This window comes from Halictus rubicundus, chromosome 12 (assembly GCF_050948215.1).
Source record: "Halictus rubicundus isolate RS-2024b chromosome 12, iyHalRubi1_principal, whole genome shotgun sequence".
NCBI classification, from domain to species: domain Eukaryota; kingdom Metazoa; phylum Arthropoda; class Insecta; order Hymenoptera; family Halictidae; genus Halictus; species Halictus rubicundus.
The window spans coordinates 12161498-12183609 of NC_135160.1; the positions used below are offsets into that span (position 1 = coordinate 12161498).

At 42.2% G+C, this 22112-nt stretch overlaps 1 protein-coding gene across 4 annotated transcripts in view; it reads right to left on the reverse strand.

The window, feature by feature from the left end:
- Positions 1-22112, reverse strand: part of Exd (PBX homeobox extradenticle) — a 90110-nt gene that overhangs the window by 16485 nt on the left and 51513 nt on the right. For 3 of the 4 annotated variants that reach the window (XM_076798210.1, XM_076798207.1, XM_076798209.1), the window contains exons 3-7: positions 18444-18697; positions 8445-8635; positions 7135-7270; positions 6453-6549; positions 3324-3511 (exon numbers count right to left, since the gene is read on the reverse strand). In XM_076798210.1, coding sequence (XP_076654325.1) covers positions 3324-3511; positions 6453-6549; positions 7135-7270; positions 8445-8635; positions 18444-18697 — 866 coding nt within the window. The remainder of the gene's footprint in view (positions 1-3323; positions 3512-6452; positions 6550-7134; positions 7271-8444; positions 8636-18443; positions 18698-22112) is intronic. The other variant, XM_076798208.1, reaches the window with a different exon arrangement.

Genomic DNA, 22112 nt, shown 5'->3' on the forward strand with positions numbered 1-22112 from the left:
GTGTATTTTAATACTTTTAGTACATTTTTCAATAAGAAGATTTGATTCAATCCTTTTCTATGTTTGAACTAGTATTTTCCTGAGTACTCGTATTTTTTAATATTTTTAATACAGGCTTCAATAAGAAAATTTGATTCAATTTTTCTCTCCGTTTGATCTAGTATTTTCCTGTGTACTCGTATTTTGTAATATTTTTAGTACACGCTTTAATAAGAAAATTTGATTCAATCTTTCTCTCCGTTTGATCTAGTATTTTCCTGAGTACTCGCATATTTTAATATTTGTAGTACACGCTTCAATTAGAAAATTTGATTAAATCCTTTTCTATGTTTGATCTAGTATTTTCTTGAGTACTCGCATATTTTAATATTTTTAGTACACGCTTCAATAAGAAAATTTGATTCAATCCTTTTCTATGTTTGATCTAGTATTTTCCTGAGTACTCGTATTTTTTAATATTTTTAATACACGCTTCAATAAGAAAATTTGATTCAATTTTTCTCTCCGTTTGATCTAGTATTTTCCTGAGTACTCGCATATTTTAATATTTTTAGTACACGCTTCAATAAGAAAATTTGATTCGATACTTTTCTATATTTGATCTACTATTTTTCTGAATACTCGAACACAATCAACAGATGTTAACACTGAACCTACCGAGCACTAAAAGCATGTGTTGCCCTATACAAAGAAATAACAAGATTCAATTTATTCAGGTTCTCTGCAACCTTTGCTATAGTACGTGCTTGAATGAAGAACTCTATGCACTGATTTCGAAAAATCTTCATATTTTTAGTAATCGTAAAATATATAAAATCGATCGTGCGGCAGACGAAGGTAGATTTAGCCTCATTCAGTCTACATGACAACACGTCACGAACAATGTCAACCATGAATAACACTGTCCGATTTAAAAAATAGACTTTTCCAATTTATAAGATTCTCCGATCCAGAAAATAAACTATTCCAATTTCCAGGTATAATTTTTCCAACGATCAATTTTGAAACAGTGCTAGCGGAAATTCGATCTGGTCCCATGACTTCATCGACGGACACTTAGCATCACCGTGTACACGAGCGCTCGCGCAAACGCAATTTCACAGACACCGCGCACCATCCTCATCACTCCTCCACCACTGTCCACTCTCCGATTCTCTCCGATTCTCTCTCTCCCTTTCGCTCCCTTCTATCCAAACGTCCAGTCTCGCAAGATGTGTGAATATGCGGTGAGATGCGCATGCATTTACGGAGATGAACACCAGCTTGAAAATGGATGGAAATCGTATAATGTGTGCTTGCTTGCGACAGAGTTCTTTCGTCAATCGAGTACACAAATTGTAAGTACTTTTCTTTCTTTTCTTTTTTCGTTTTTCTTTTTTTTTTTTGCTTTTTTTCGTTTTTTGGTGATCGACAACTTTCGAATTCGTCTCTTTCCATTCATTCGAGCCAAGGATGGTCCCTCGAACTCCGGCGGGGGAACAAGCGTTATCAGAAGAGAATCTAGCACATGCTCAGAGAATGCAAAAGGGGGTGGGGGGGCACGTATATGTATACACACAGTCGGTCGTGGAAGTGCATCCGACGAGTTTTGAATATTTCAAACGCAAACCGCGAAGGTTTCGAACGTTTTACGGGGCATTCGTTGCTTCAAGATCCACTCTGACACTAGACATTCCCACGAAACGATGATACCTTTAAGAGATATTAGGTGTCATAGACCGTGGATCTTCGTGCAATGTGAAAATTTACAATTGCATGAAATTGAATTCGTTCGATCCTTATACTCTTTCAAATTGCACCTACTCAATTCTAACTTCTTCATAAATGCATGAAATCTAGAGTGACTCAAATCTACTGATGACTCTCAATAATAGTCAATTGTAACTCTTTTAAATTTTGTTACTGGACTCCTTAGTTGTCCATCTGATCGAATGTAGTATACTGTAGAAAGTCGTGGAAAATCTTCATAAATGCATAAAATCTACAGTGACTCAAATTTACTAATAACTCTCAACAATAGTGAATTGTAACTTTGTTTTAAATTTTGTCACTGGACTCGTTAGTTGTCCATCTGATCGAATGTAGTATACTGTAGAAAATCGTAGAAAATCTTCATAAATGCATAAAATCTACAGTGACTCAAATTTACTAATAACTCTCAACAATAGTGAATTGTAACTCTGTTTTAAATTTTGTTACTGGACTCGTTAGTTGTCCATCTGATCGAATGTAGTATACTGTAGAAAATCGTAGAAAATCTTCATAAATGCATAAAATCTACAGTGACTCAAATTTACTAATAACTCTCAACAATAGTGAATTGTAACTCTGTTTTAAATTTTGTTACTGGACTCGTTAGTTGTCCATCTGATCGAATGTAGTATAGTGTAGAAAATCTTCATAAATGCATAAAATCTACAGTGACTCAAATTTACTAATAACTCTCAACAATAGTGAATTGTAACTCTGTTTTAAATTTTGTCACTGGACTCGTTAGTTGCCTATCTGGTTGAATGTAGTATAGTGTAGAAAATCGTAGAAAATCTTCATAAATGCATAAAATCTACAGTGACTCAAATTTACTAATAACTCTCAACAATAGTGAATTGTAACTCTGTTTCAAATTTTATTACTGGACTCTGGAGTTGTCCATCTGGTAGAATCTAGTATAGTGTAGAAAATAATGGGGAGTGTTTCCAAGACTTGAAGCTACTCTGATTGTTGCTACTATGAGCCGAACCCTAAATTTGTGGAGAAAGGGCCATGAATAAATTCGTTGGCGTTGATCAACCGAGAAGAGAAGTTTGCGAAGATGAATATTCTCTCTCTACAGTGGGTAGGCAATACTAATTTATCATTACTTCTAGGCAAACGAATGCGAGATTTTTCAGAGTCTGTTCCAATTTCAACCCTCGGCATACGGCACAAGGATCACCCTAATCGAAACTGAAAGCTCCCTGGACACTAGAAACTTTGATAAAAACAATCGCTCAAGTATAGGACCAGTCAAAATGACTTTACGTCTTCGGAGACCCAGGATGCACTTGCGTAGGGCGGCTACAGATGCAACGAGGGGAGGTAACAGGTCAACGTTCATGCGCAAAAGTTTCTTCGAATATTAGAAATTCATCGGATGCGTTGTACCTTCGTGACCGACTGTGTATACGACTGTATGTACGTAGATATATATATATGTATATAAATATGTATAATATCGAAGAAAGCGAGGCAATTGACGCCAACTACAGGGTTTAATTAAATAAAATAAAAAAAAATCAAAGAAACTATTCAGATGGCGAGATAGATGATCGTTTGTTAATTACCTGGTGCATAGGATCGTAGCCCATCGAGCCGTCGTTGTACGGTTGCGAGCCATAATCGCTACCGTTTATGCCCATGCCATAACCGGCCATGTCTTGGGGCCCACCTGGCGGCGCCGGCGACATCATCGGCGTCGGGGTGCCCTGGCTGGCACCGCCCATACTGTACGGCGACGCTCCTGCAAAAGCTGCTGTAGAAACAATCGCGGTGCATACAAAATTCGAGGGTGCGTCTTTTAAGTTCTTCCGCCTGACACCGATACATTCCGTCTGTCTCTCTCTGGCCTCTCTCTCTACCTCTTTTCCTCGCTCTCTCTCTCTCTTTCTCTCGTTCTCTCTCTCTCTGGTTCTATCGCATTGCGTCCCTATCCGTAACCAGTGGCGGCCTGAATCGATCACTAAATTTTCAAACACGTTCCATTAACCCTTTCGCTACAATCATTCGAAGATGTCCCATTTGGCGATGTTCGTTAACACATTCGCTACTGGCATTTCATTTCGTAGCAGCCTCTGTAATTATAACATCTTGTGAAACAGGAAGAAAGGTATCGTCACAGAGAAGTTGTAAATTCTATGGATATTCTGCCAGAAGTAATAGTTTCAAAGAACAATGTGTGTGGAATTTGTTTGATACTCTTCAATAGATTTCAACCCCCAAGAATTAACCCTTTGCACTCGAAGCTATTTTAACTCCAAAACATTTCTTTCGACCTAGAAAATTGTCCTATATATATTTTTCATGTTTAGTAATTTATTAAACACAAACGAATTTAATATTGTAAGAAATATTTTTAATAATGACACCTTAAGGGTGCCTCACAGTTACCATTCGAGAGCTAAGGGTTAACCTTTTAGCACGTGTCTTCTTTATAAAATATTGAAACAATTTAGCAAACTCACGTATTACGCGAATATTATATGCACAATGAATTTGGCTAGTTTCATTTAGAGCGTTTAGGGTAGTAGCGAACATGTTGATACTAGAATTGTCGAGTACGGTTTTCTTTCGAACGTGACAGAAATTTTCGAAAATTCTTCGTTTTCAGATAAACAGATTTTAATCTATTCTTCGCTGTAGAAGTTCGTGTAACTTGAGGAATGCTTGGCGAAAGGGTTAAAAATCCGAGAGACAAGGTCGACGATGGTTCGATCACGCCACTGGTTATCAAGACTGGCAAATGTATCGTTGATTGATCGTGATAGACTTTTGTTCTCAATTCTTTTCGAAGGAGTACGAATAGTTTTTCCGAGTCACGTCAGCGTGGCGATTAGCCGGCGCGTCGCGAGCAAAATTTTTCTTTCGACAAGAGGAAGAATCGTATTCCACGAGAGGGTTGGAATTCCGTTTGTTTAATTACAGGAGGGCCGCGTGCACCGGAAGCGTGGCTGAGGAAAGGGCAGCAAACTGAAAAGGGCGTCGAAGGAAACGCGAGAACACGGTAGAAGAAGAAACGCATCCCTCGTCTTTTCGTCGCACGGTTATCTCCTTTCTCTTTCTCTCTCTCTCTCTTTCCGTGCAATTGGTAAGTTAAAAATATCTCGTCGGAGCTCTTTCTCTCACTCTCTCTCTCTTTCTTTCTCTCTTTCTCTCTCTCTCGAAAATAAAGAGACGCCTCCGGTAGTTAAGGGAAGTGCGCGTAATTGCGAGTCACGAGTCCCGCGAATGCCAGGAATTTCCCCGAGAAAACCAACCCGGCATTTTTCTCCTAATTTCCGCGAGAATGCGCGCGCCACGGTAAATACAGGGGACACGAAACACGACACGCCTCGTCCATCGCCAATTGTCTTTTACTCCGAGGACTCTCTTCTGCTGGAAACGTCGATCTCTTTGTCGCGACTTCCGGTAAAGTTGCGTCGTCGGGACGGCTAATTTCCAAAGGCAACGGAGTCGCCGATTCGCCGAGTTTCGATTTTCGAGTTTAAACCAGGTATCGAAAGAATTATCCAGCTTTTTAGTGAGCTATGTGAAACGTGAAATATGAAGTTACAGTGATTTCTCTGTACATGTCGCCAAGGCCTGGACGATAAACGTCGCGGAATTATCCCCACTAGCTCAAGAGGCAAACATAACACGGCTCGGGTGTGTCTCCTGGACGATACATGACGCTGGACAGACCCGCGTTGTTCACATATATCGAGAATTCACTGTATTTTCGAATGAAATCTTAATTGTTGAAAGAGTAAGAGCTATTTTTCTATATTAAGCAAGTTCTCAATTATTGTAACAAATGCTGAATATCTATCTACCCTTCAGTCGATAGTACTGCGGAAATATTAATACCAATAATTATTTAACTGTCGTGTCGGCCACATATGACTGACAGTGATTTTTTAATAGGTTTATCCAGATAAACCGAATTTTATTAAGATCTTTAGAATTCAAAAGGGTTAAAACAGCATCCCCTATACTGCGTTTAAAATTTCTAGTTTCGCTTGCATTAATTAAATTACCCTGATTTTGTAAGAATCTCTGGGAATGATATTTGGTACTTTACGTGTTAAATAATTATTACAGTCACATTGGTGTTCTGGATGAACTTGTTTGCTCTATTTACTGTCTGATCTAGATAGATACACAGTTCAAAGCTTGTTAAACTTTTATCCTAAATTAGATTCTAAACTATCTATTTCCCAAGACGACTTTTTTTTAGAAAGCCCCTATGAATAACATTTCTCTGCTTAAAAATGCCAGAGGAACTTTTAACAGGAGTTTTTAAAAGATCTTTTTAATAGATTAAGAACTCGATTTTCAACAGATCTTCACAAATTTCTAAAATAAAGAGGTGACTCATTTCGATGCCAGGTTTAAACTCGTTTCTTTGAAAAGCGCGTCTTCTAAATCACAGTGCGTCCATCGTTTTTTTTTTTCCAGCGTTCACGGATCGAGCAATTTTGTTAGTTTGTTCTGCAGGGGAGACAGAAGGTGGTCAGAAGCGATAGTTCTTTCATCAGCAACGCCTCGCCAGTACCGTATAAAATTTCGCGGATTGAATCGTCGAGTTTCAGCCGTTCGGATTCGATCGAAAAGTCCTAGCCGCCGAGATATGTCTTAGCTTTTTCTCTGGTTCTAATTTATCGAAACGAACTCATCAAGGAACACCCGTCGCTCATTTGGCGAAGGACGGAACTTACCAGCTGCCTTTTTGGCTGCGTACAAGTTCGCCTCCTCCTGTGCTTTACCTATGTTTTTCTTGTAGCGTATCCTCTTGTTGCCGAACCAATTGGAAACCTGCGAACCGACATGTACGAAGTCAGAGAAAACCTGTAATCGTCCTCGGAATTTATTTCTCAGAGCTATCCAAAGACTGAGCAAAACGCACAGGTAAAAATTACGTTCCCCTAAGCTGTTCAGTTTTTAACGCTAAACCCATCCAGCATCAAAATTGGCTATGTCTTACGAAAAGAACAAAATTTAATTTATATTCACTTTCTGCAATTTCTATTACAATATATGATTGTATAACACAATAATACAGCTTTATAATTGTGAAATTAAAAGTCTAAGACCGGTCGTTTGACTGGCTGTGGTAAGTTTAGTGTTAACGTACACTACTCCAAAAAATTGAACACTGGAACAATGAACTGCTATGAGTTTGGTCAGATTGAAGAGAAAAGACCAGTTTTTCCAAAGATCCGATTTTGTTTCGGGGTGAAACTGAAATTGCGTTGGAGCGCAATATTGTTGGACATTTTTGGAGCAATGTGACTAAAAGGGTTTCTCAGCGAGGATGGCTGTGCCAGTCAATTCCGGCGAGTGTGAATTCGAATCTAGCAGCTACAGAAGACATAGAAAATGCTTCGCTCGTTCGTTTACCTGACTCACGGTGATACCGCACTTTCGCGCGAGCTCTTCCTTGGCCTCCTCGCTCGGGTAAGGATTACTGAGGTGCGAATAAAAGTATTCGTTCAGGATTTCGGAGGCCTGTTTGCTGAAGTTCCGTCTCTTACGCCTGCAACAAAGTTCCGCGCACCGTTTTATTGCCGGCGGAAACGGAGAATCTCAGTTTCGCTGCTCGGGGATGCATTAACACGTCGCTTTTAAGCAGTTCTTTAAACATTTATGATCCACGACTAATAATTCTGCAAGTGATTCTCCAAGGAATTTTTTTGAAACCAATGGCAATTTCAAACAGGCCGCTCCGGTCGAAACGATCTACCATTCAACGCTAATTTTACCTTTCGATGACCAACAAACAATTTTATTTTGTCGATCGAAAACAAATTGATCTTTTACGGTCCCTGCAATTAAAAAGTCTGCTCTATGGCACGGCGAAGTTAAATTTCTCCTCAGACTTTGAATGTTCATAATAAATCTTGAAATGTCCAAGAAAGTGAGTGCAAAAAGGCACTCAAGCTTGCGAGAGTCTATAGAGTCATTCTTTGTAAAAAGAAAAAGGAAAACAATTGTGTAGCTTTGGTGATTGCAGCAGAAAAATTCGTAAAGTTGAAACTAAACCTATTCAACGCTAAGTTCACGTTTCGATGACCAACAAACAATTTTATTGATCGGAAACAAATAGCAACTATCTTTTACGGTCCCTGCAATTAAAAAGTCTGCTCTGTCGCACGGCGAAGTTAAATTTCTCCTCAGATTTTGAATTTTCATAATAAATCTTGAAATGTCCAAGACAATGAGTGCAAAAAGGCACTCAAAGTTGCGAGAGTCTATAGAGTCATTCTTTGTAAAAAGAAAAAGGAAAACAATTGTGTAGCTTTGGTGATTGCAGCAGAAAAAATTCGTAAAGTTGAAACTAAACCTATCCAACGCTACGTTTACGTTTCGATGACCAACAAACAATTTTATTGATCGGAAACAAATAGCAACTATCTTTTACGGTCCCTGCAATTAAAAAGTCTGCTCTATGGCACGGCGAAGTTAAATTTCTCCTCAGACAATTAAAAAGTCAGCTCTATCGGTGAAGTTAAATTTCTCCTCAGACTTTGAATTTTCAAAAGGCATGAATTTTTCACTTTTCAGGCTTTGAATTTTTGAAAGGCACACAAGGTCGCGAGAGTCCATAGAGTCATTCTTTGTAAGGAAAAAAAAAAAAGGAAAACAATTGTGTAGCTTTGGTGATTGCAGCAGAAAAAATTGGGAAAGTAGAAGATTTTTGTAGTACAGACCTCGCGTCCAGGAATCGACTCCTCAGGATCATGACGGCTTCGCAGGTCGATTGTTTCAGCTGCATCTGAATACTCGAGAACTTCTTGTGAATGATCTGGACCATCCTCTCGATCTCCTTCGGCGTGATCGGCCTGGTGCGACTCTGTTCCCTCAGCAGATTCATTACGTGGGTCGTGAACTCGTTACACGCCTGAAATGAAACGGAAATCCACTTCAGCGTCGTCATTTTTTCCCCACCCCGTTGTTCCCACCCTCTGGACTCCCTTCGACTAAGACCGGGAAGATAGGAGACTTCTTCGACCGAGATCCACGTTTTCCGGAGTGAACGAGCCACCCTGACCAATCGTGGACCAGCGTTCGATCCAACAGACTAGATTCTCCATAGTCTTCGAATAGCACAGCTAATTGATTTTCACAATTTAGTCGCTTCAAAGATTTCGGGACGTTTGATTAGCGAGGTTTCGTACCAATGGGTCGCGAGCGCGTAAGCTTAATCATCTTCCTGCGGGCATTCTATAATTATTTTTCATTATTTTTAAATACTGAAAGGAAATCGTGCAGCGAATTTTATGGGTTTGTTGCGCAGATGAGACCTCAATTCACTAATTCACGGAGAGTTCGGGTCCCAAAAATAATTTCTGGAAGTCTACACAGTGGAGTCGAGTTACTAATATTTTTCAGATTTTTCATTTTACAGTTATTGAGACGACAAAAATTATTTCATAAGAAATGATTGTGTCTTTCTCTGTTTGTCTAAATAAAATCAATCGTGCCATTTTCCTAAAGAAACATGTACCAGTTACTTGCAAAGCTCGGTAGGTTTAGCGTTGAGACAAAAATCGTCTAGTTCGTTTCTTGCTCCGAAAATAAAAGAGCAATTGCAGTGTACGAAAGTAGAAGGTCCCCGCTTTAAACCGAGCCTGGGTGGACCCGTTCTCCAATTATTTTTCACAAAGTTACGGTCGATTAAACACGACAGTCTCCGTTCTCCCAAGCTAGAGCAGACTATCCTCAATGTCTCCGGAACAAATCACAGAACAAGGAAGTGTGAAATTTCGGGTGGTAGACCAAATTGGTAGACTAGAAAATTTCCCTGGGAAATCCGTGGGAAATGCGAGGACAGAGGCTAGAGGGTGTCCTCACAGTTTCGATTCAGGATTGCAGCTAGAGAGTAGAGATAGGAATGCCTCTCCGAAGTTGCTGATCATCGACATTTTGGCGGAACGATACCGTGCCGAGGAGAAGGTCGGCGAAACTCGAAAAAGGTGAACGAAGGAAAAGGGCGACGATATAGAGGGAGAGAAAGCAGGGGGGGGGCGAGGAAACGAGACGAAAGACGCGTACGTATAATGCATTATTCCTGGTGGCTGCTCGGTTTAAGGGAAAAAGGACTTTGCTCGATATCAGTATTCGAGGCGAGCACGCTACCTTCCGGAGGGAGCGAGGGAGAGGAGGGAAGAGAGAGAAAGAGGGTGCAGGAGGGTGGATTTTCCTGAGGGAAGGCGCTAGAAGGAAGAGAGGTCGGTAGGGGAGAGGTCGGACAGGGTGGCTCGCAATTTCGAAATGGATTCCACTCTGCCGCCATCCCCCGATACTCTCCTCGTCTTTCTTCCATCCTACCCCCCACCCCCCGTTTCTCTTCGCTCTCTTCTTCCATTCTATTCTCTCTTTCTCTCTCTCTTTCGCTCGCCTAGCAGCAAGCATATACACACAAGGATTCGAGGGGAGGGTGGTGGTGGTGGATCAGCTTCATTCCAGCCGCGACCGAGGGGCTGGAGACGATCTCGAGTAGGTGGATTGGATGGAAAACCCATAGAGAATTATGTCCCCCTTGCGTCCTTGTTTTCTCCAATTTTTAAATTATCGCCGAAACAAACGCGGCAGATACCGGCCACCGACTTGTTTCTCGAGATAACCAACGCTCTCCCGGCTAGAAGAGCCGAACTATGCTCGTTTTCCACCGCGCCTGAATACGCGAGATTTTGACAGTGCAAACACCGGAAGAAGATTCTTCCTTCGACTATCAACCTTCCAACTAGCACTCGTCGTCGCTTTCAATTATTTCCGAAATAAACTGAGAGGTTCTCTCTTTGACAATCAACATAGTCTTCGTTGTCATAGTCTTCCTGTATTAACGCTTTGACTGCCAAACTAGAAACCTCAAAAACTCCATGAAATCGAGGGTAAGTTATTTCATGGAATAAAACTGGAATATAATTAACCCTTAGCACTCGAATGTGCATCATTATTCAAAATATTTTATAAATTATTAGATTTGTTTGTATTTAATAAATTACTAAATATTTCGGTATTGTAGGAGTAGATTGCATCATTTTCGTATGCGTAACATGAAAAAAATATATGTGGAAGGGAAATATTGTAGGTCGGAGGAAATGTTTCATTTTGGGGTTAAAGTAGCTTCGAGTGCTAAGGGTTAAATGTATGATATTGAGTCCTCCAACTTTCTTGCATTTTACAGAACCCAATCAGATTTTGTAATTTGAATATATAACGTAAAAATTTATTTTGAAACCTGGCCAAATAATTCCGTCACTCAAAAATTCTTTCATCGACAAAATACTCACAAAAAGTTCTATCTTTAACGATCAACGGAGGGGGAGCCGGGAATGAAAATTCCAAAATTCAGATTTTATTAATTCAACCCTCACGTCAGTGCCGAAAACGTTCAATTGTTCAACACCGCTGCAGTTCGATCAGACGTCATCGTCTCAGTGCACATTTTCACATCTCGAGTGTAAATGAATTGATTATACGGTGTTACCGAAACGTTCGTCCCGGAAACGTACAATTGTCGAAGAAACTGATCAATTTTGCAAACGTGTCAACAGCAAGTCTATCGGAACGACGCAGCCAACAAGTGTCGGCGGTCGTTAATCCGGAACTCCGAAATGAGTTTCCTCGCGGCGCCTCTAATTTTACTGCGGTTCGGTCTATTAATACCTGCCCGCGTATTCCATGGATGTATAGCAGGAGTCCGGGAGGGAAGGGGTTGGATTGGGTTCCTGGGCCGCGGACGTTATCGAAATTCCAACCTGCGCGCCGCTAAATATACCTGAACCGCGGTTGTTCTGCGGTTACCGCAACACACGACGATCTTACGCGGAAACCGCACTGAAACGCGACGATTTAGCAAGAGGATATCGCTCTGGGTCTGTCAACCTTGACCCTTTCCACTCTTTCACTGTTTCTACTCCTAATTCAGACATAATTAGTAGGGCTGTGATAGAACCCGATATATCGGGTTGGGTACTCGAAAATTTCGAGATTCTTGAAAGTGTCGGGATTCCCGGAAGAGTCGGGATTCTCGAAATAATCGGGATTCCCTGATGGGAAATCGAAATTTTCGGGAAACCCGATACCTTCGAGATTCCCTAAAGGGAAATCGAAATTTTCGGGAATCTGGAAATTTTCGGGAAACCCGATTCCTTCGGGAATCTGGAAATTTTCGGGAGACCCGATTCCTTCGGGAATCTCGAAATTTTCGGGAAACCCGATTCCTTCGGGAATCTTGAAATTTTCGGGAATCTGGAAATTTTCGGGAAACCCGATTCCTTCGGGAATCTGGAAATTTTCGGGAGACCCGATTCCTTCGGGAATCTCGAAATTTTCGGGAAACCCGATTCCTTCGGGAAACTCGAAATTTTCGGGATACCCGATACCTTCGAGATTCTCTAAAGGGGAATCGAAATTTTCGGAAAACCCGATTCCTTCGGGATTCCCTAAAGGGAAATCAGAATTTTCGGGAAATCCGATTCCTTCGGGATTTCCTAAACGGAAATTGAAATTTTCGGGATTCCCCAAAGGGAAATTGAAATTTTCGGGATTCGCTAAAGGGAAATCGAAATTTTCCGGAAACCCGATTCCTTCGGGATTTCCTAAAGGGAAATTGAAATTTTCGGGTTTCGCTAAAGGGAAATCGAAATTTTCCGGAAACCTGATTCCTTCGGGAATCTCGAAATTTTCGGGAGACCCGATTCCTTCGGGATTCCCTAAAGGGAAATCGAAATTTCCGGGAAACCCGATTCCTTCGGGAATCTCGAAATTTGCAAGAACCCGACCCGACCTCTTCCCGACTCGGCCCGACCATGAGATTCCCGATATTTCGGGTTCTCGCACACCCCTACTAATTAGAATATTTCCCTTCCATATGGTTTTCTTCATTTTCTGATATACTACTTCCCAAAATTGTAAATGTATAACTCAACTGTGCAAATGCCAAAATATGTATGTCATTATAATCTAGTTCTCCGAGGAGAGTATTCTTCGTATTTCGAAAAATCCTCGGAGTGTTAAATGATTCGAGAGGGAAGCTTCATGAAAGCGGAGATTTTCGTCGTGTTCCTGGCCCCGATTCGCAGCAGTTGATCACCCGTATTTGAGAAACATCGTGTCTCTCGTGAAAAATCAGGATCCCGTGCCAAATTTAAAGCGTGGGTTGGGGTGGGGGAAGGGGAGGAAATTGCAAAAAGTTTTCGGGGTTAAGGGGACAAGAGGGTGACGGTGCAGAAAAATGTAGGCGATCGGGAACCGTGTTTGAGCGGATATACAAGCTGGTGGCCGAGCCGTTTGAAATCTGGTCTGCGAATCGGACGAAATAAAGGCGGGCATGCACCAGTAAAATTCATGCCAGGCGATGTTTGCTGGCGGTGATCACGCGATCTCGTAAAACTCGGCGCGGTTCTATTCTCGTACTTGTCACGCCATTTTGCATAGCCAGGCAGACGTTCACCCTAATGCAGTGACTCGGCTCGCTCTCCTCTCCTCTCCTCTCTCTCTTTCTCTTTAGACCGCGGGCTGCAGCGAGCCGCGAGTTTCAATAGTAAATTTCGGTTATGATAAAACTTTTGGCCGCGACGATATCACCCGGTAATATCGTTACTTTTAAGCGTGGCGATATATTCCGCCGAAACACAGAGCCCCGTGCGCCACCCCCAAGCGCCAAAAACTCGGCTGCCTCCAACCCTTCTCTGTCTGGAGAACGTGTGTTCATTTAAATAACAATCGCGCTATCTGTAGGAAAGACTGATCAGAGCGCACGAGGAAGGAGAGGGAGCATGAAGGAAGTTAGACTCTTCCGAGAAAGAAGCATTTTTGTGCTCGATCTTCAGCCCCCCTTTTGATAAAATATTGCAGTGTATCTCTTTTTATTCGTTAACGAAGTATAGATTTATGTTCAATCAATCGTGCAAGTCTCAGATCTCAGTGGCTTCTTTTCAATCGCGGTTATGTGCAGTTGCTGTGAGTCATAACTAGACTGCGGATCTTTATGCGAAATAAAAATATTCTACTTCAATTTTAAGAAATTGGAGTGCAATGGAAATTTAGTTTCTTTCTTAATTTATTTAATGGGTCGAAAATAATTGAATAGCATTTTTAAGTTCTACTAATGTTTTCACTGTTTTAAAATACACCTCTCCATTTTTGCCATAAATGCATAGAATCTGCAGTCTAGTCGTAACTGAACTGTTAAAACATTTGGAGTACATTTGCTGCTGAATGAATGCGTATTACAATCTAATAGATTGTTGTCAACAAGTGTGATGACCAACCAGTGTGTGTATATGCTTTAACACCAGAACTACCGAACAATAATTGCGACTGATGTATATTGCTTTGTAATACATTGTTTTCTAGATATATGTCAACAACACGGGTCTTGCCAGCGACATATATCCTCCAGGAGATACTATTATTCTTTGATCCACGTAAACGTCATACCCGACCGTATTATATAAATATAAACTAAAAATAGTTCCCCTTTCTGTGCAAGTGTGGTTGAACACTTCAACTCATGAAATTATAGATTCCCCTAAAAAAATATACATGCTCTTTGAAGTACTTCAACAATTGTGCTGTCTATACGAATTTCCGAGTACAATGAATGATCGACAAGAAGAGGGAGGGGGGAAAATTACCCCTTTCTATAAAAGAAAATGACCATGTGGTTGAGCGTTGGCTGTCTTACACACTAATATAATTATGAATCATTGTAAAAAATGTATATGTCTTGTATACGTTCTAAAGTACGTTGATCATTTAAATAACAATGGTGATGGCTACACGAATGACTGATCCGAGTGAATGAGGAAAGAAGGGAACGTTCCGCGGGGGAAAAAACTACCCCCTATGATTCCCATCGACGCGTTCCATGGAAAAAGCAACCCTAACTCTGATCTCTTGATATCGCTGTAATAAAATTATAGGTATAAGACACAGTCTCATACACAAAACCAGAATAACTTTTTCGTAAATGGGAAAATTACAGATTTTCAGCCTACTTTTGTCGTTTTACACAATTCTCAATCGTGTACAGCTCGTGAACCAATCAATCGATTTCGATGAAATTTTCAGTATGAATAGGGTGTACAAAAAGTAATGTTAATCCGTCCTACGAAAAAATTTTGTAGATTCAACCCTGGGATGGATGACCATTACTTTTTATACACCCTGTACAGTACTTGTACGAATCTCACAAAACACATTCTTTAAATTTTCGTTACAGGTCCAAATAAAGAAGTTGTGAAAAGCAACTTTATTTCTTTTTGGTAATTCAGACTAAACGCAGTTTTAAATTTTGATTAACTAGTAAACTGATCCATCTATCTTGGCAAAAAAAAAAAACTAAAGTCTAATTATCAAAAAATTATTCTGAATTAGTGTGACATCGATTATGAGACTGGCAGTACGCGAAAGATGGAAGAGCACGTTTCGATAAAACGGTGCAACGAGGTCGTGGGAGGCTTGATTTTGATTTCTGATCTGAAAAAATCGCATCGGCACGCGAGGATCGGGACAGTGCCGAGCCGTTGCACCGCCGGTAGGAAATCAAAGTGCACTCGGTTACGCGGGTCGGTTCGCAGGAAAGAACGGGGGGGTTAAAACTTGTTAATGGCCGGGTTTATCGATAGGGCGTCAACTGCCGGGGCAACTGCAGTTGCATAGGGCGTCGGTGCAGCACGCGAACGCATACATCCCGCGGGGCTGCGCTCTCTGCAAACTGCAAAGAGTTCCGTGCACGCATCCGTGTGCACGGTGCACGGAGGTGGACCTCGAAGCGGGGGCGTGCGTATGCACCGCGGGGAAACATCAAGACCGCTGACACGCGGTGAAATATGGGGTCGAAACGGGTGTGGCAATTCAATCCTCTCTCTCCCTCTCTCTCTCTCTCATTTTCTCTTTCTCTCTCATTCTCGCGTGGCGAGAGTGATTTGGCATTTACGCGCGGCAGCCGCGTTTGTTTCCGAAGTACCGCGCAAGGGTAAACGCGACCGTTGAAAAGAACGACGCTTTTAACCGTTGATAAGTGAGTCGCTGTTGCGAAACAGTGGAGGAAAAAGGGGGAGAGGCGGGGTGCATCGTTGCACCGTGCTTTTTGTTTCAATCGCGCGCGCATATTAATGAGCGGCCAATTGAATGCGCCGGACGCCGAATCCCCGCGACGAAAACAACGAAACTGCGAATGCAAAGCAGCCCTGGGACCCGGGCCAGGTACCGCGCTGATCGATAACGGTTGCTGACTATGATCGCGAACGATTCCGACGATCTCTAACCCGAGTCGGTGTTTAAGGGCCCGGGACGATCACTTTTTAATTAATAATTTCCAATCACAGCCTTCGGACACAGACTTAACCCTTAGCACTCGAATGGCGACTGCAAGGCGCCACTAGAAATTGCTGTGTCATTATTCAAAATATTTTTTACATTATTAAGTTTGTTTGTATTTAATACATTACTGAACACTTCAGAATTGCACGAGTACATTGTACCATTTGCGTATGTAGAACACGAAAAAAAAAAAAAATGTATATAGAAGGGAGATATTTTAGATCGGAAGAAATGTTTCGTTTTGGAGTTAAAATAGCTTCGAGTGCAAAGGGTTAAGATCCGTCGTGGTCTTGATCTGGATCCTAAGTATGTGACTAAACTTGTGATTTTTTCCTCTGTATTATCGATATCATGAATTCTGACTAGCCAGAAACGTGCTTCAAGTTTTTGGTTTTTGGTTCTTTATTTCCCAGAGAATCAAGACAAAATATAGCTCAATTTGTAGCTGGAGATATTTTCTAGCGCGCGCTGCTCTCGATTTCATCCAGAAAACTCATCCAATGGCAGAAAAATGCTTGGATTCCACGGCACGCGTATCGTCAATTTTTGGCATACTTCGAACGCTTATGTTACCGAATATCTGCATAATCTCGGCAGCTCCTGACCAGCACGCGCTAGATTGAACCTTCCTCTTTCGAACGAGCCCTTCACCAGCGACAAAATATTCTTACATAAGGACGAAAACTTGAGGCACGTAAAACCATTTTTTGTCGGTAACGTAGTCACTCTACCTTACCGCGAATCTACCAAGACCGGGTCCTGACACATTGTGGAACAGATCAATTGACGCCTTTTGTTTACGAGCGCTGTAGAGTACAATTCTATTAGATTGTTGCGTATGAAATGTCCGATTTTTAACAGTTGGTAACAGTTTTGAACATTCGGGTAAAATTGAGAATAGCTTCTTTGAAATTGAACCAAACGGCGTCGGATCTTTTTGAGGAACCAGGACGATTAGTTTCCTTCTGGGTTTTCCAGGAGACAAAGAAATCGACGAGGAAATTGTGCTCTACGGGCCTGAAGAATGAATAACAGTGAGAGGAGCAAACCTTTCGGACTGCGTGCTTTTTCGGAGTCAGCGGAAACCGCGAAGCGTTTTCCAGAATTTTGTCGAGTTTCCTCGGGAAGCACATAGCCCGCGGGGAGCAAGGCTTTGTTAAAAAGATCCGCAGGTCGCGATACAGACCGACACGCGAGATTTTACTTAGCGGGAGTTCGGTTCATTAGCACGCAAATCGGCGAGCCGAGAGACGAGCTCTCTTTTTCCCTTTCTCTCTCTCTCTCTCTCTCTCTCTCTCTCTCTCTCTCTCTCTCTCTCTCTCTCTCGGAACCGCGAACCTAAACTGGTCTCTTATCGGACCGCCTCGAGGCTCGAACGCGAAACGAGGAAAAAATCCCCGGGACATGAGAACGCCGCATGCGAAAAACCGCCGCTTCGATTCGATTACCGGAGACCATTCGGGAACGTTTTGCCCCCGTTCGCGAGCCTGTACTTTAATCCGTTTGCGACCGATGACATACTTCTACGACAAAATTGAACCGGGCTATTTTTGCCTGTGACTCGTTAGGATCGTCCGTTATTGGTGGTCCCAAGCCCCGTTCGAACAACTGACGTGAAATATTCAGAGAACCTCCAGCACATATACCGTTGTCACACAAACCGAAATTTTTTAAATCCGTCAATATTTTTCTCGAAGAATACTCGGAAAGTCGGTAATTCAAAATGCCGCCATTTTTCATTTCTCTTGGTTCAGACCATAACTTTTGCTTTCTATCAGCGGGAAAACCAGAATCATGGAAACCGTCGACCCATGTTTTGCAAAATATAGAACTCAGACAATTTTGATTATTTGAAAAAATCACACGTGTACTTCAAATACCAATAAATGTGTGCGAAAAATCTCAATACAAAATATTCAGTAGTTTTCCCAACAAAAATCCCAGAAGATTCGTGCAGAAATGTGCTCGAAAACCAGAATACAGTGAATTCTCGATATATGTCAACAACAAGGGTCTTGCCAGCGTCATGTATCGTCCAGGAGACATAACCTTGTGTTATGCTTACACTCCTCGGCGTCCGAGACCTCTCGAGCCTCGGGCCCCTCACGGGGTATACCTTGCGGTAGTGGAGATGATTCCGCGACGTTTATCATCCAGGCCTTGGCGACATATATAGAGAAATCACTGTACACTCCGCGGCGTCCGAGGCCTCTCGAGCCTCGGGCCCCCCACGGGGTATACCTTGCGGTAGTGGGGATAATTTCGCGACGTTTATCATCCAGGCCTTGGCGACATATATAGAAAAATCACTGTACCCCCTTAGAGAGAGGGTATAGGGAGAGGGTAGTTTTGAGGGGAATTCTGGGACGAACCTGCTCGTATTTCTCCAGCTCCTGGTGGTAGATCTGTCTGATCTGCGCCAGCTTGGCTCTGTAGTCCGAGTGCTCGATCGCGTTGTCAGGTTGTCCAGGTGGTCCGGCCGCTGCAGCCGCCGAAGCGGATGCTGCAGCTCCCGCACCACCACCTTTCTCTGGTCCGGCTACACCCTCTGCGATCAACATGTTGTCCAGCCTCATTAGCTGCGGGTCCTGTGGCTCCTCTTCCTGCGTGTTCCTTAACGACAGCACTGCAACAACCAGAAAACACGATCTCTGTTAGTTCCCGATCTTAATGGGACAGCATTATGTCGAACGACCACTTATTCGTAGAATTGGTAGTACATTTATGACAAAAATGAGTAAATCAAATATAAAACAGTAAAACATTTGGAGAATTTACAAGTACCATCGCATTGTTTTCCACTGAATACAATTATCGTGAAAAGAAATAAAGCATAAGCACAGACAATTTTTATTTTGCCTAAAAATCCGTAGTTATCACTGTTCTATATTCTACCCCTAGACGTTACAGTGAACGTCCTCTTAAAGTTTACTTTAAATGTCCATTTCAGGGATGAGCTGACACAATCGTTTCACACGTGAGGACCATTATCGAATTTTAAACATAACAGCTGTTATTTCAATGTCTTCGTAACATTTACAACGCAGTTTCTATTTTTGATGCAATTACCACCTGACTGTAGTTGTTTGTGCATTTTGAGTGTCAAGAAGGGAAGTACATTTAACTCCTGTCCCGTGCAATCTCCATAAAAATCCGTAGTTATTACTGTTCTATATTCGTCGCAGTGAACGTCCTCTTAAAGTTTATTGTAAATGTCCATTTCAGGGTCGAACTGACACAATCGTTTCACACGTGAGGACCATTATCGAATTTTAAACATAACAGCTATTATTTCAATGTCTTCGTAACGTTTACAACGCAGTTTCTATTTTTAATGCAATTACCACCTGACTGTAGTTGTTCGTGCATTTTGAATGTCAAGAAGCAAAGTACATTTAACTTCTGTTCCATAAAATCTCGACTTGGTGCATCTTCGCGTTGCAGAAAAATAACATATTGTTTTAATGATCGTTAGGCGGCAATTACTTCGAGGAGTACAGTATGGCGAAACAGTTCCAAGATCATTGCAAGGTCGGTGACGGGGAAAATCCTATCCGGTAGAGAGCGAAACGGTTCACAAAAATCGCGACAGCAATTTCCCGGGAAGCTGCGAGTTCCGGCGCACAACGGGTAAAGGGGTGAGGGAGAAAGTCGCGCGTTTACCGATCGTAAAAGAATCAATTTTGCTTCGGCGTACCCTCCCGGATCAGCATCCCCGGTCCAGGACCCTTTCGCTTTGTCTTAAGGACCGATGCACGCAGTGGTTTCGGAGCGGGGGTGGTTTCTCCGGCGGAGTAACAGTGGTTTTATTGTAGTTTTACGGCGCATGATGGAGCTGGACGACCCATAAAACCGCAGACACCGAGGGTCTCTCTCTCTCTCTCTCTCCGTGTTTCTTTCTTTCTATTCCTCTTTCTTTCTTCTCCTCCCGCTTTTCCGCGGGCCTGCGTGACAGTTCCTCGCCGAGGAGAGAAGATGCAGCCAACCCCCCACCCCCTCGACGTTCTTCGACAGTTTTCACCCTCCGCGTGAACGTGTGGGGAAAACCAACACGTGCACGGCTCGGCGGGCGCGGGAAAACTCGAGCGAAGTTATGCTTCCTGGGGGAGCGCCGATTATGTACACTGTCCGACGGCAATTTTGCGTTTCGATGAACGCGCCACGGCCATTCTTATGCAACCCTAACCTCATTGTCTCGTCGTCAACTCGTCACTAGAGCGTCACGCAAACTTCACATCGTTTTAGACTTTTCCATAGAAATGCGTGCGGATCGATCATACTATTGCAATTTTAACCCTTTGCTTCGTTCGCACCGGAGACAATCAGCTGCGAATAAACATTTTTACGTGCATTAGAAAGAAACAAACTGACAACGGAAATCGATGTCAAGAGATTCTGAGATTTTATCTTGTCGTAATGAAATTGTTGGTTCCCAAGATTTTCACTTCGAATTATTTTGACGTCCTCTATTAACCCCGTAACTCAGTTTTTTTTTTAAACCGGCCAAAAAAAATTTTTGGTGGAGAATTTTGATATACTGCGCTTTTGTTCCGTGGAAAAAGGCTATATTTTATTCTTGACTAAATAAGTGTTACAGCTTGCAATCCCATGTAAATGATAAATATCAATAAAACGATTTTCTTTTTTTCTTTGCTTTGTGTTGAGTGTGAAAAATTATAGCAGCATAATATCAAGAAGTTAATATCAAGAAATGTGATAGGGTTTTGATTGTGAAAGATTTTGCCCCGGACCGTCAATTTTTTAAACAAATTGAGAAATGTCTCTTGAGAAAATTTCTCTCTCCCTCTCTTCCCTTTAAACGCTATTTACACACGTTCAAGGGTTCACAATGTTATAAAAAAATATATATTGTATTCGAGAGAGTCCACAGAATCGTTCTACGCAAGTCTCGCCCCCGTAACTTTCGTTACGGGCCGACAAAAAATTCTCGAAATCTGTTCAGAAATGGGTGCCAAGGAAACTGACTTTCACGTCAATCTTCGGTGCATCAAATCGCGTAGCTCGCAGCACACTGTCATTTTCCGATCGATTCGGAAGGGAAAAATGCTCCAGGCCGAGAGTATCATACTCGCGGGCTGAATTGAGGCGGCCGTTGAACGTCTCGTCGGATTCTAACGCGCGGCGGTTTGTTAAATGGTCCGACATCGTGCTCGGCGCCCGCATACGCATCCCTCGGCCGAGATTCGAGCGTTGAATTAATTAAGTTCGCGGTTATTCGAGCCGTAATTTAAATTCGTTAGAACTTTTCTCCGCGCTGCTGGTCTGGAGAGAGAGAGAGAGAGAGAGAGAAAAAAAAAGAGGAAGAGGAGAAGTCCCGAGGGACGCGGGCGGAAAGTTCGCCCGGGATCCGCGGGACCGTGAAACGAATGCGCGGAACTAATGCATTTATACGAAGTGTAACAATTAGGGTCGCAGCCACGGAGCGAAAGGGGTTCGGGAGAGCCACCCCAGGGACGGTGGAGGAGGGGTGAAGACGCAGAGTCGATCGCTGGGGAACCGTTTCTTCGAGAAACCCGCTCCCGATGCTGTCGGTGCAGTCGTACGGAGTTCGCGAAACTTTCAAATTCACCGGAACAACGAAATTCTGCCGACGGAAATTTGGAATAATTCGGGAACACCGCGGCGCAAAATTGGGACCCTGGAAAGCGGAGATTTATTGCTGAACACGTCGTTGCAAATATTCTTCGGGGATTTTCAGAGATTATATATATATAATTTAATTGTTTAATGTTGCATCAACATCAAAGGTCATTAGCAACACGGTACATTTTCTTACAATATGTTATACATATTTGTATCCTTGATATACTTGGCAAGACCGGCGATATACTCCTTAGAACTTAACAGAATGGGTAAGGATCTAGGCAACTTAGCATTTTTCCTTTCATTCTCATATTTTTTGCATTCTATTATTGGGTGGTTTATGTTAATTGGTACTTTACATATATCGCAGATCGTATTTTCTTTCTTATTTAACAAAAATATTCTAGAAATTGAAGTTTGAATTTGACGATCTACTG